This window comes from Doryrhamphus excisus, linkage group LG8, assembly GCF_037039965.1.
Source record: "Doryrhamphus excisus strain RoL-2023G ecotype Guam linkage group LG8, RoL_Dexc_Guam_v1.1, whole genome shotgun sequence".
NCBI classification, from domain to species: Eukaryota; Metazoa; Chordata; class Actinopteri; order Syngnathiformes; family Syngnathidae; genus Doryrhamphus; species Doryrhamphus excisus.
The window spans coordinates 1,164,547-1,177,658 of NC_136364.1; the positions used below are offsets into that span (position 1 = coordinate 1,164,547).

The 13,112-nt window shown below is 44.4% G+C and overlaps 1 protein-coding gene across 10 annotated transcripts in view; it reads left to right on the forward strand.

Annotated features, from left to right (window-relative positions):
- The window catches only part of myo18ab (myosin XVIIIA b), a 55,560-nt gene that overhangs the window by 41,469 nt on the left and 979 nt on the right, over nt 1-13,112 (forward strand). For 6 of the 10 annotated variants that reach the window (XM_058079153.2, XM_058079154.2, XM_058079156.2 and 3 more), the window contains 6 exons: nt 768-851; nt 1,105-1,242; nt 1,897-2,082; nt 2,155-2,294; nt 2,714-2,758; nt 10,095-10,217. In XM_058079153.2, coding sequence (XP_057935136.2) covers nt 768-851; nt 1,105-1,242; nt 1,897-2,082; nt 2,155-2,294; nt 2,714-2,758; nt 10,095-10,217 — 716 coding nt within the window. Of the gene's footprint in view, nt 1-767; nt 852-1,104; nt 1,243-1,896; nt 2,083-2,154; nt 2,295-2,713; nt 2,759-10,094; nt 10,218-11,167; nt 12,760-13,112 lie in introns of those variants that run through there. The other 4 variants (XM_078792592.1, XM_058079157.2, XM_078792595.1 and 1 more) reach the window with 3 other exon arrangements.

Genomic DNA, 13,112 nt, shown 5'->3' on the forward strand with positions numbered 1-13,112 from the left:
AGGTTTAAACCCTAAATGCCTCACACACCTATTAAACACATTTTATGTGTTATTTTATTCTGCTGTACATTCCATCCATATCATCACCTACAATGGAAGCTTGGTTAGCATCATCAATCAAGTAATTCCACAATCCACATGCTAAGCCAAATGTATTCTCATCCTAACAGTCTTCCCAGAGGAAATTATGTGAATCCTATCCATCCATTCCTGAAAGCCAACAATGTTAACACAAAACACATTTTTATAGCTTTTATAAAAAACAACTGACAATGCATACAAACATATATACTTGATTAATGGAAGGGATAAATGAACATCTAAAGGGGTGATTGGGATGTTTTTGAGCCCAGTTCTGGTGGGATTTTGGTGATCAGAACATAGTTCCAGTTAGCTGATGGAGCCGCTTCAATAAAGCTTAAGTCGGCAGTCATTTATTATGGCTTCTTCAGTGGAGACTTCATCACATGGCACTCATCACGCGTACAGTTTCTATCTCATTCTCTATTATTTGGACTTTTTAGTTCACCCTTTCCACTTCCTATCTCATAATTTAGACTTTTCATCTCCTACTTATGAATTTGACCTCATCATTTTGACATTTCATCTAATAATTCTGACTTTTTCCTCATTATTTGGACTTTTTATCTCCTAATTCTGACCTTTTAAGTCATCATTAAGGTAGTAAAATACCACAAACGTTGTAGCCTTCAGATGCATCATTAAAACAACGCCCAAATAAAATGTGTGTATGGTTTTGCTTTCAGTCTGCACAGAACCTGGCTCAGATCAGTGACCTACAAGCCCAGCTGGAGGACGCACTCAAGGAGAAGGCGGAGGTTCACGAGAAGGTAGGTGCTGTTTTTTTGAATACCATCCAAACATGCAGTCAGCATAAAACCAGGTGAAAGTCTTGTACCAGAACTACAGCATGGCCAAAGGAACAGGCCTCAGGATTAGTGAGCAGAAATAGCAGCCTCAGGAAGGGTCACCCATAGGCCAAGTTCAAGAGAGGATCGTCTAAGGACATCTGATGGCCAATGACAGCTTGAAGGAATCATCTAATATTGGTATTATAAAAACTTTGTCGTTATAATGTCGTAGATGCAAGCCCTCCAGAGTCAGCTGGACTTCCAGGAGCAGTCCATGGTGGAGAAATCCCTTGTGAGCCGGCAGGAGGCCAAAATCCGTGAGCTGGAAACCAAGCTGGAGTTTGAGAAGACCCAGGTTAAACGCCTGGAGGTGAGAATCAAAGATCAGGTGGAGGTGCTGGTAGAGCTAAGCCTCAGCGAGCTTCTAGGAATGGGACGTTCTTGGGGGGGGGGTCCAAAGTACGGCCCATTGCAGTTTTTTATTGGCCCGCAGCACATTGTAAAAATATCATTTAACAAGAAAACTAAAAAAAAAATGCAGCCAGAATGGGGGAAATCTGTAGTAATTTTACAAGTATAAAGTCAAAATATTAGGCGAAAAATCTGTAATTTTACAAGAACAACATCTCATTATATAACAACTTCTTGAAAAAATAAAATTTTGACTGATTTTTCAAAGCACACAGAATATTGTGGTCTGCGGCGATATAAACACGGAACTCTTTCATACCTTTTTCCTTTCTTTACTAATCAGCTGTAGAACATAGGTAAGTTTCAGGAAAATATCAGTTCCTGACTAGAAAAGGTTTTGTCAAGCATAACTTTGACTTTCACACAAGTATTTGTTGCTTTGGACACCCTTGTGTTGGCATCCCCCCTCGCTTCAGGAGAACCTGAAGTCCCCAACTTGCTGCTGAGGTGTAGGACTGATATCATTTAGCATATGAAGAAAATGTACACATGATCCATACAGCCGCCTTGTGTGCTGGGTGGGTTTGACTTTGTTCTCATCTCTCCTGCTCAGAGCCTTGTGGCTCGTCTCAAGGAGAACCTGGAAAAAATGACGGAGGAACGAGACCAGCGCAGCAGCAGTGAGATGCGGGATAAAGAACAGAGCAAACGTTTGCAAAGGCAGATCCGTGACATGAAAGAAGAGATGAATGAACTTGCCAAGAAGGAAGGAGAGGCCAGTCGCAAAAAACATGAGCTGGTAAAGAACTACCTTCTCATCAACGACCCCAAATGTGGAAAGATTCATGTGGTGCAATGTTGTTGAACACAGGAAATGGACATTGAGAGCCTAGAAGCTGCAAATCAGAGTCTGCAGGCGGACCTCAAACTGGCCTTCAAGCGGATTGGTGACCTGCAGGCCGCCATTGAGGATGAAATGGAGAGTGATGACAATGAAGACCTGATCAACAGGTACTGCAATGCTCCGCTACCTTTTCAAGAAACTACACACTAAACACACTTTTCACTGCCATACATAACATGACTTTATTTATCATTATCACAATCGCACCTTTAGGATATCATTCATCAGTCGTTGATGTTATCATTCATCAGTCATTATGGCAGTTGCACGTTTATGGTATCACCAAGGTATGAAGGATGTATTGCCTTTACTTTGGGATTTGATCATCAAGAAAGACGGTTGAAAGACGGCTCTTACATTCCTGCTAAAACAATACACCCTTCAGCTAAGATGTGTAAGAAAGGCAGTGAGTCATTATACCTTGAATCCACGTTCACACTGTATGCTTTCGTTTGGTCTTATTTTTCTTCTCTTGTTCATCTCTTTTGTTTCCTGTATGTATTGGTCCACTCATCACCACAACCAGTTTACAAGACATGGTGACTAAGTATCAGAAACGCAACAACAGAACGTGAGGAACTTGAGCTTTTTGTTTGTTTGTCAGCACTGGAAACGATGCACCATTCTACACTCCTTTCTACGTTGACAGGAACCCCGTATGGATGTGGTTTTGCACCATAGCTCACTTTAGAATGCTCCGACTCACTGCATACTTTGTAGGAGCGCAAACAGGGAAGAAGAAAACATTTTACAAGAATAATGTCAAAATATAGAAAAAAAAATCTAAATAAATGTAAAATTATATATATATACATATATATATAAAACTAGGGAAAAAGTAGTAGTAGTTGGTAAATTAACAAAGTTGTGTTACAAGAATAAAGTCAGCATATGAGACAGCAATTGTGGAAAATAATAATAAAAAATGGACAAAAATAAAGTCAAAATATGAGGAGAAATTGTATTCTAAGAAGTTGTATTCTTACCAGAAAAAAGTGGTGTGTTTATGACAATAAATGTGTAATGTAAAGGAGAATGTCATTTAGTTGATTAAGATGTTGAAATAATGAAAAAAACAAATTTTTCATAGTCAAAATAGTCATATTAAAATGAGAAACAAAGAAAACAATACAGGAAAAATCCTAATATGATGGGAAAAAAATCATCCCTTATTCCTATAATGTCGTACTTAGAATGAGTTAATAGTTGGAAAATTAAAAGAAGCAGCAGAAATGGGGAAAAGCTGCTGTAATTTTACAAAAAAAGGAAGGAAGTCCTCATTTTAGGAGAATAAAGTTGTGATGCAATATTAAGAGGGAAGTGTTTTGCCATCTTGGCAGGATGAGGTTTGGGGATAGTGCATCATTGACAGTGCTGTGACATTTGAGATTCCTCATGTAACCTTTGGTGTGCGCCACTGCTTGACTGCATGCTCACATGCATGAATGCCGCCAGCATTCCTTATGGTTTAGTACTCTTACCCACCAGGAACTTCCCCATCATGGTCATTCATGTTGAATGCTGCTGTCTTGAGTGGGAAGTTACGAGCAACGAGGCTGCTAGTTCAACAGAATAGTAATTTAAATACTTCAATAATACAAATAAATTGATAACTAAGTTGATAACTAATTGATACCTAAATTGATAACATGTAATATTTGAGTTCATTTCTAGGAAACAGATCTGAAGTATTTGAAATATAAATACTAGCTAAGGCATCGAGTACCAATGGCGGGATGGCATGGAAAGGTTGCTCTCCTGTAAGAGGTCTATGGTCCCAAAATGTCTATTTAGGAACCTTGGAAATGAAAGAGTATAAACTGACTAGGTCCAAGTGAACTCACTGATGGCAGCTCCAGATTCTTTTTTTTTTGCGGGGAAGAGGGCAAAATGGCTGTTTTTATAGCAAAAGCTGGCGACCCAACCCCTGCCGCAGGCTGTCAAGTGGTTGTCCAACGCAGGTATCAAGTCTTCAGGAAGTGAGGTTTACCAACGTATTATTGTCCCTATATTAGCAGGTGGCAGCAAACCCCTATGATATGATAGTGCCGCTATTGCAGCACTAACGCCTGTACAGTCATGCCCAAAAGTTGTGAGAATGACATTAATATACATTTTAACTAAGTCTGCTATGGTGCCAATTTGCATATACTCCAGATGTTATGAAGATGAATGGCAATTCATTGCAAGCGCGTCTTTGTCATGAAAATTAATCTAATCCCAAAAGACTTTCCACTGCATTTCAGCCCTGCCTCAAAAGGAGATGGTGATTCTTTGGTTAAAATACTCTAGGTGAGAGTGTTTACAAAGACAATGGCTGGAGATGACTCAGTCATCCTGATTGAGTGAAAATAACAGACTGGAAGCTGTCAAAAGGAGGCTGGTGTCGAGTTTTTCTGTCGGCGTTGTGGATGAACTCCAAATTGCAGACGCCTTGTATGGTTAAAGAAGACAGTTTATTGAAGGGTAAGAAGGAAAAATCCACAGAGGCTTGATCAGGACGGCAGAGCAACGAGCATGGCAGCAGGCCGAAGATGTATCCCACTGCAAAGATGCACAAATGGTGATCAAAAACAGGAATCTCTATCACATATGAAAACCTAAGTGAACAAGTGTTACCACTCGAAGGTTGTCAACAATCTGGTGGAGTCTCCACCTCTCCGTGGGGCTGCCGTCAAGGATGATGCGACAAAGCTTCCAAGGCATCAAGGATGATGCCTACCAAAGGGTGCTGTCATAAAGAAACAAAAGGTAGGGAAGCAGAAGGGGTCTGGAGGGGGGAGGGGATCCTGACAGTACCCCCCCCCCCCCCCTCAACGGGCGCCACCTGGCAACCCACCAGGTCTGTCCGGATAGGAGCGATGGAAGTCACGGACAAGGCCAAGGTCTGAAATAGCAGAGCGGGGTACCCAGCAACGCTCTTCTGGGCCGTAACCCTCCCAATTCACCCCAAATACCCTCTCCCTCTCCGACGAACGTCCAGGATACGTCGGACGTTGAGGTCCGGATGGTCATCAATGACGCGAACAGGAGAAGGAGACAGAGGACTGGTGGTAACAGGACGGATCTGGGAGACATGAAATACTGGGTGTACCCGTAGGGTGGGTGGTAAACTGAGCCTCACCGCTGAAGGATTGACAATCTTCTCAATGGCAAATGGACCCAGAAACCGGGGAGAGAGTTTGCGAGCATCAGTCTTGATGGGAATGTTTTTGGAAGAGAGCCAAACATTTTTCCCAGGAGAGTATTGTGGAGCTGGGATCCGCCGTCTGTCCGCCAGCCTCTTATTTTCTTTCGATGATCTCTGCATGGCCGTGCAAGCTTCTTTCCAGACCCGCTTGGCACGTTCAAGAAGGGCCTGCACTGACGGCACACAACTTTCAGACTCCTGGGCAGGGAACAGAGGTGGCGGCCTCAAATGGAGACATACCCAGTGCAGAACTGGTCATAGAATTGTGTGCGTACTCAATCCAAATTAGGTGGGTTGCCCAGTTGGAAGAATTGTTCTCAGTAACACATCTGAGGGTTGATTCTAGAATCTAGAATCAACAGGGGTGGGCAAACTATGGCCCAACAAGCGTTTGAATCTGTCCCGCCAGTTACTACATGTCTTATTCAGTTAAAAAAAAAAAACCTACAAAACTGTAAAATTCAATTTCATAGTTTGATGTGGTCTGATGTTTAAAGTGTTCCTGAAAAAAGGAAAATGAGAACATATAGCTGATAGGACCTAATAATTCAAAGCGGACTGTTAGAATTATAAGCATAAAATAGTGTGTGTGTGTTAAATATATGTTCTGGCCCCCTGCACAATTTTGCTAACTCAACACGGCCCACGAGTCAAAAAGTTTGCCCACCCCTGTTCTAGATCCTGGTTGAGCCTCTTGCATTGCCCATTTGACTGGGGATGGTACCCTGACGTGAGGCTGGACGTAGCTCCGAGCTCTTTACAGAACTCCTTCCACACACGGGATATGAATTGGGGTCCTCGATCGGAGACAATGTCGGTGGGTATGCCATGAAGTCTGAAAACATGATCCATCAGGAGTTTCGCAGTTTCCAAGGCTGAGGGGAACTTCTCCAAGGACAGGAAATGTGCGCACCTGGAAAAGCGATCTACTATGGTCATGATGATGGTTTTGCCATTTGAGGGTGGAAGTCCACAGACAAAGTCTACTGCAATATGCGACCAGGGGCGTCTAGGATGGGGTAGTGGTTGTAGTAACCCAGAGGGTGGTCGGTGGACAGATTTGTTTCTGGCGCACACTCCACAGGCTGACACACAGCTCCTGACATCTTTGTCCAAGGTAGGCCACCAGAACTGTCTCTTGATAAAGGAGCTTGTACGATTTATTCCCGGGTGGCAGGCAATACGGGACACATGGGCCCACTTCAACACTTGGGTACGGACAGCATCTGGAACAAATAGTCGGTTTGCAGGTCCTGTTCCAGGATCTGGTTCCTCAATTTGGGCCTACCTGACCACAGATTCGATCTCCCACTCGATGGCCGCGATTATCTGTGAAGACGGTAGAATGGTGTGTTCTGACCTCTCATCGGTGGTGCCCCCAAACTGACGAGAAAGGGCATCTGGTTTGATATTTCTGGAGCCTGGTCTGTAGGTAAGCTGGAACTGGAATCAAGAAAAAAACAAGGCCCATCTTGCTTGGCGGGAGTTCAACCTCTGCTGACTGGATGTAAGAGATTCTTGTGGTCTGTCCATACCAGAAATGGTTGGTCCGTCCCCTCCAGCAGGTGTCACCACTCCTCCAGGGCCAGTTTGACTGCCAGCAACTCATTGTCGCCCACATCATAATTCCTCTCTGCTGGGTAAAGGCGTTTGGGAAAAAAAGCACATGGGTGCAATTTTTGATCCTCAGCCCTTTGGGACAACACTGCTCCGACCCCCGTGTCCGAGGCATCCACCTCAACAATGTACTGCTTGGAAGGGTCAGGTTGGATCAGGATGGGGGCGGTGATAAACAACCGCTTAAGTTCCTGGAACGCTTCTTCTGCTTGATGGTTCCAACAGAACCGAGTCTTAGTTGATGTTAACGCAGATAGGGGCGCCGCGACACGGCTGAAATTGCGAATGAATCTGCGATAAAAGTTGGCAAACCCCAGAAAAACTTTCTGGTCTGAGGTGTGGGCCACTCAGTTACTGACTTTCTTTTCCAAGTCTGCCCCGACACTGCCTTTTCCCAAAATGTAGCCCAGGAATGACACGGATTCAGTGTGGAAAAGACACTTCTCTGCTTTGACAAACAGTCGGTTCTCCAGTAAGCGCTGGAGGACCTAGCGAACATGGGAGATGTGCTCGTCAAGGTTCTTTGAGTAAATCAAAATGTCGTCAAGGTAAACAAACACAAATCTTCCTAGGAAGTCCCTCAATACATCATTTATCAGAGCTTGGAAAACGGCTGGGGCGTTGGACAGGCCAAACGGCATAACCAGATATTCGAAATGCCCCAAGGGGGTGTTGAAAGCTGTCTTCCACTCGTCTCCGGCTTTTATGCGCACTAGATGGTAAGCATTGCGCAAGTCTAATTTGGTAAAGACTTCAGCTCCTTGTAAAGCATCAAAGGCAGATGTGAGCAGGGGCAAGGGGTATTTATTCTTGACTGGCCTCTGTAGTCTATGCAGGGTCTCAGAGTGCCATCTTTCTTGCCTACAAAGAAAAATCCAGCTCCCACTGGGGAAGAGGAGGGTTGAATTATCCCTGCAGCTAGGGATTCCCTTATGTACGTCTCCATAGCCTCACGTTCAGGACGTGAGATGTTATACAACTTTCCTACAGGGAGAGGGGCCCCCGGAAGGAGATCAATACAACAGTCATAGGGCCTATGCGGGGGAAGGGAAAGTGCCCTACTCTTGCTGAAAACTTCTCTTAATTCCAAAATCTACTGAGTAATCTGCCACGCTTCTGGATCCTTGGCGAAGAGTTAGAAGTCGGGCCTCCGTAGTGCCCAAAGATTCGGGATGGTGGAACACAGCCTTCATCTCTTGGGATAGCTCATCAAAAGAGTTTGGCGTACCTTGGGACAAGAACAAGGCCTCTGCCCATGCCAATGCTCGCTCCCGTAACAAGCCCAAAACATAGTTGACGTTGCTTTGCTCATCAAAAAAGGTAGTGGGTCTCTGTTGAAACACAAGCTGGCATTGCATCAAAAATCCTTTACACTTATGGAACTCACTCGCAAATGGTTCTGGCTAGGTGGCACTCGATTCCCTTGATGCACTCGATTCTCTTGATACTGACTGCTCAGGGGCTGATATGTCCACACACTTGTCCGGCATAGAGCTGGTCTTGGTCTCGGTGAACCTGTGAGTCAAGTCCCTGAGTTGAACGAGAATGGCTTTGTTGGTCTCGGTTAGACCTTGAAGAATCTCTGAATGGTGTCCCAGGAGCACATTATGAGCGCCCAATACTTCTCGGGCGTCCGCGGAGTCCATGTTGTGTGACCAGATTGTTCTGTCAAGTTTTTCTGTCGGCGTTGTGGATGAACTCCAAATTGCAGACGCCTTGTATGGTTAAAGAAGACAGTTTATTGAAGGGTAAGAAGGGAAAATCCACAGAGGCTTGATCAGGACGGCAGGGCAACGAGCATGGCAGCAGGCCGAAGATGTATCCCACTGCAAAGATGCACAAAAGGTGATCAAAAACAGGAATCTCTATCACATATGAAAACCTAAGTGAACAAGTGTTACCACTCGAAGGTTGTCAACAATCTGGTGAAGTCTCTCGCTCTCCGTGGGCTTTTAAGGGCTGCCGTCAAGGATGATGCGACAAAGCTTCCAAGGCATCAAGGATGATGCCTACCAAAGGGTGCTGTCATAAAGAAACAAAAGGTAGGGAAGCGGAAGGGGTCTGGAGGGGGGAGGGGATCCTGACAACCTTTGTTTTTCCTCTGTGAACCATGGTGACCTCCAAGGAAACAGTCAATGTGCAGTCAAGGATTCACAGGCAAGGATGTTGCCAATAGTAGGATGGCACCTAAACCAACCATTCAGATCATGAGAGACTTCAAAGAGAGAGGTTCAGTTGTTTTGAAGAAGGCTTCAAGATGCCCAGATAGTCCAGCAAGCGTCTGGACTGTCTCCGAAAGTGGATCAGGGCACCACCAGTGCAACGCTTGCTCAGCAATGGAAGCAAACAGGTGTGAGTGCATTTGCTCTTGCAAGGAGATGAAGAGCTTAGGGAAGATGGCCTGGTGTCAGGAAGGGTTCAGAGAAGGCAAAAAAACCCATCAGGGACAAAGATAAAGGTACAATATTCAGCCTAAGAACACAGCCATGGATAAAGATCCTCCCAAAGCAACTTCCCCAACCATCCAAGAACAGTTTAGTGACAAAAAATGCCTTTTCCAAAGGCAAAAGTGATAACAAAGTGGCTTGGTTAACAACATATTAACAGCAGCGAATTTATTTGTGTCTTTCGGCTTTTTCCTGATTTGGAAGTCGCCACAGCGGATCTTTTGCTCCACATACTGATTTTGGCTTGAGCACTTCCTCCCTGACAAATACCAATGATGCTTACGAGCTGAGATAATGATCAAAAAACGCTGAAGCAAAAGCCAATACAAACTTTCGGCCACGACTCTCCAGTTTTGGGATGACCCACTTACTAAAGATTGTACTCATCTGCCACTTCACTATGTTTCCAGCGATAAGCTGTCAGTGTGGGTTAGCTCTCTTTGGCATGTTTATGTGTTAACAGGTTATGTGTTATTAGCAGACTGCATGTGTGCTGAAGAAATAACACAATCCTGCGACTGCTCCTCAACAAACATGCAACCAGCCTGATTTCTCCTACTGTTTACTAACATTTGATTCCTTCTCATTCTGTAACCCTCTTTGCAGCTGACTCTTCGGTGCCCCGCCTCTGACTTCTTTTCTTTTGCCCACAGTCAAGGGGATTCAGACACGGACTCTGAGGTGGAGGGTTGTGTGGATGATGTGAAATCCTGGTTGTCCAAAAGTAAAGGATCCGCCAAGAACTTTTCAGACGACGGCAGCCTGAAGAGCTCTAGGTCGGTGAAAGCATGCAGCATGACAGCACACACGGCCTGCTTTTAGTTGACCTCCGTTGGTCAACACATGATGAACTTAGCGTGTAGCAGTCCTGACTTGATACATTTTAGCAGCAACTCTCGTGTGTTCAGCGCCTCCTGAATCGGCAAAGTTAAATTGCTCTTATGCCACAAAGAGTCAAGGCAGCTGTTTTCTTTTAAATTTAAAAAGCCAAAAATGTACCACTTCCACAAGGAATGAGAGGAGAACCTTTTTTTAAACTTTTATCATGCGCAACATTCCGTGGCTGGCCTCATGCAATGTCACGGCAGAGACGATAACACACTCACAAGACCTATCACTTGGAACAAATGCTAATGCTAATGCTAATGTTTCAAATGACCAAAATAGTGTACCTATTCTATGTTATAATGAATGTACCTTTTACTACATGCTTCACAGCATGGATAGAAAAGCATAAAACCTTTTTAATAGCAGCCTTTCTAGGTGGAATAGGTGCGTCCCATTATGTGCATGAATTAGCTGCCTCTTTATTAGCCATTTGTGTATCTTTAGAATGCACAGAAAAGAGAAAGATGTGTGTTTATCTTGGATTGCGTTCCAAAGAAAAAGAGCACTTTTCCTTGCTGACATTGCTGTGGCTCGTATCTACTCCTGTGTGAATTCAGTTGTAAACTGTCCTTGAGACTCCTATATTGACGTCATAAAAAAGATGGAATAGTAGTTCATCATAACACAGTCCCTAGGTATTGAAGGTTTGTACATTTTTCATGTAATTTATGTGTTTTGAATCATTTTGAGTACAGCTGCACCACACCCTCCTATGTTGTCTTTTGATTTCTCTCTCATTCTTTGCTTTGACTTATCTAGACTTGCCACCATCTCTCATCTTCTCATTTTTCTCCCACTGTCTTTCTTCCCGTGGACTTGGGCCGACGTGGCTGTGTAGATGTGCTGTAAACTTAGACGCAAAAGAAGGGAAGGAGTGGTCTGAGGTTAAGCAGTGGAAAGAAGCAAATGGCAAAGACGTAAAGACGAACCGGCCGGGGTCCGTCATGAGCTCCCTTAGCTACAGAAAACACTCCCACCTCGATTCCAAAGGGGACGCCCTGAAGAAAAGTCCTGAGTCAGAGGATGGTCTGTCTTTCCAGAAGAGTAAAGCCAAAACCACAGACCGGCAGGATGATACCTACTCAACCAGCTTCAGGAGGAAATCCTCAGCAGCTGATGATGCGGATGACAGACAGTCGGTTTTCTCCCAAGGGAAGGAAAGCCACTGGGACGACTTTGACAAAGAATCGAGCATTTCATTCATTCCGCCCAGGCGGGCCTCCACCTGCCTCAGCTTTGGCCCAGAGGATGATGATGCAAAGTCTACCCTCAGCCGGGGTCTGGAAACCTCCCTCGGACTTCGCCAGACCACCTCACGCTTGGATGACAGCCCCAGTTTTCCAAGACGGTTTGGGGGTCGAAGTCCCGGTAGCGTAAGCCGAGCCGGTTCCCGTATGTCCCACGCACGAAGCTGCCGTCTGAGCGAGTTTGATATGGATCTGGACGACAGCACAAGCGTAGCCTGCAGCCATTCATCTGCTGGTCGAAGTATTTCCATGCCGCCACCGCAGGCTCGATCGCCAGCAGATCTCACCGATACCCTGGACATCAAACCGGTCAGTCATCGGAACTACCTGGACCCAGACCTGGAAAAAGCCATCAATGAAGTACTGAGTTTCAAACCTGTTCAGTTCAAACGCAGGAGCCTTGAGGACTCTGAGGGTGAGGAGGTCAAATCCAAGGGGAAAGAAGAGGAAGGTGGGAGTATTCAGAAATGCGTAGGAACGCCCCCTGCTGGCCATCTTCAGCGCTCCGCCTCGGCGTTGAGCTGCTTGAGACCTCGCAGCACCAGCAGCTGTAGGAGCAGCAAAGGCAAGAAGAAGAAGAAGAAGAAGAAGTATAGTTCAGAGTCTGAGAGTTCAAGTGATGGTCACAGGAGTAGCTCCAAGCGGAGGTCCAAGAAATCCAAGAAAAAGAAATCATCGTCATCATCATCAGATTCTGAATCAGACTCAAGCTCGGGTGCCTCCACCGTTTCCTACCGCAGCTCCAGCAGTGTGAAGAAATCACCATCTCAAAAGGTCCTGCAAGTAGAAGAGGAAGAAGAGGATGTTCCTCAGAGAGCAAGCAAGAAAGATGACAAGAAGAGGAAGAAGAAGGTGGACAGCCTGATGATGAAGTACTTGTATCGTCCGGATAGCGACTGAAGCGGGCAGTAGGTTCTTCTTGCCTGAAGGAGTGACTTTGTTTTTTTACAGCATGGTGTGATCCTAATCCCTCAATCCAAACCGATGATGCCGTGTAACGTTTCATACCACCACGCATGCCTTTTTATTCATGCACACTTTGCAATACTACATACTATACTATATGCATGTATACTACATACTGTACATGCATACTACACCAGGAGTGTCCAGACCTATAACCAGCGGGGGCCAATGAAAGTACCATCTCAGCGCTGTCATACACTGGAGGTGGAATAGTATATTATTCATATTATCAACTTCACTCTTTTTTCCTTTTTGCTTCGACTTTTTTCTCAAATAATCTTGATACATATTCACATAATTATAACTAAGTGACAACGTTTTTTTTTTTTCAAAATATGACTTTTAAAAAAAAAAAGAATTTTCATTTTTTTTATTTTCAACTCTGTGCTAGTAAAATGACAGTTTTTATACTGATAAAATTACAGCATTTTTATTTTTTACATTTTCCAATATTTCAACTTTTTTCTTGTCAATTTTCATCCTGGAATCATTTGACTTTATATTCTTGTGACATAACTTTTTTCCACAAGCTCATTTAGTTTTGTTTCTTTAATATTTCCTCATAATATT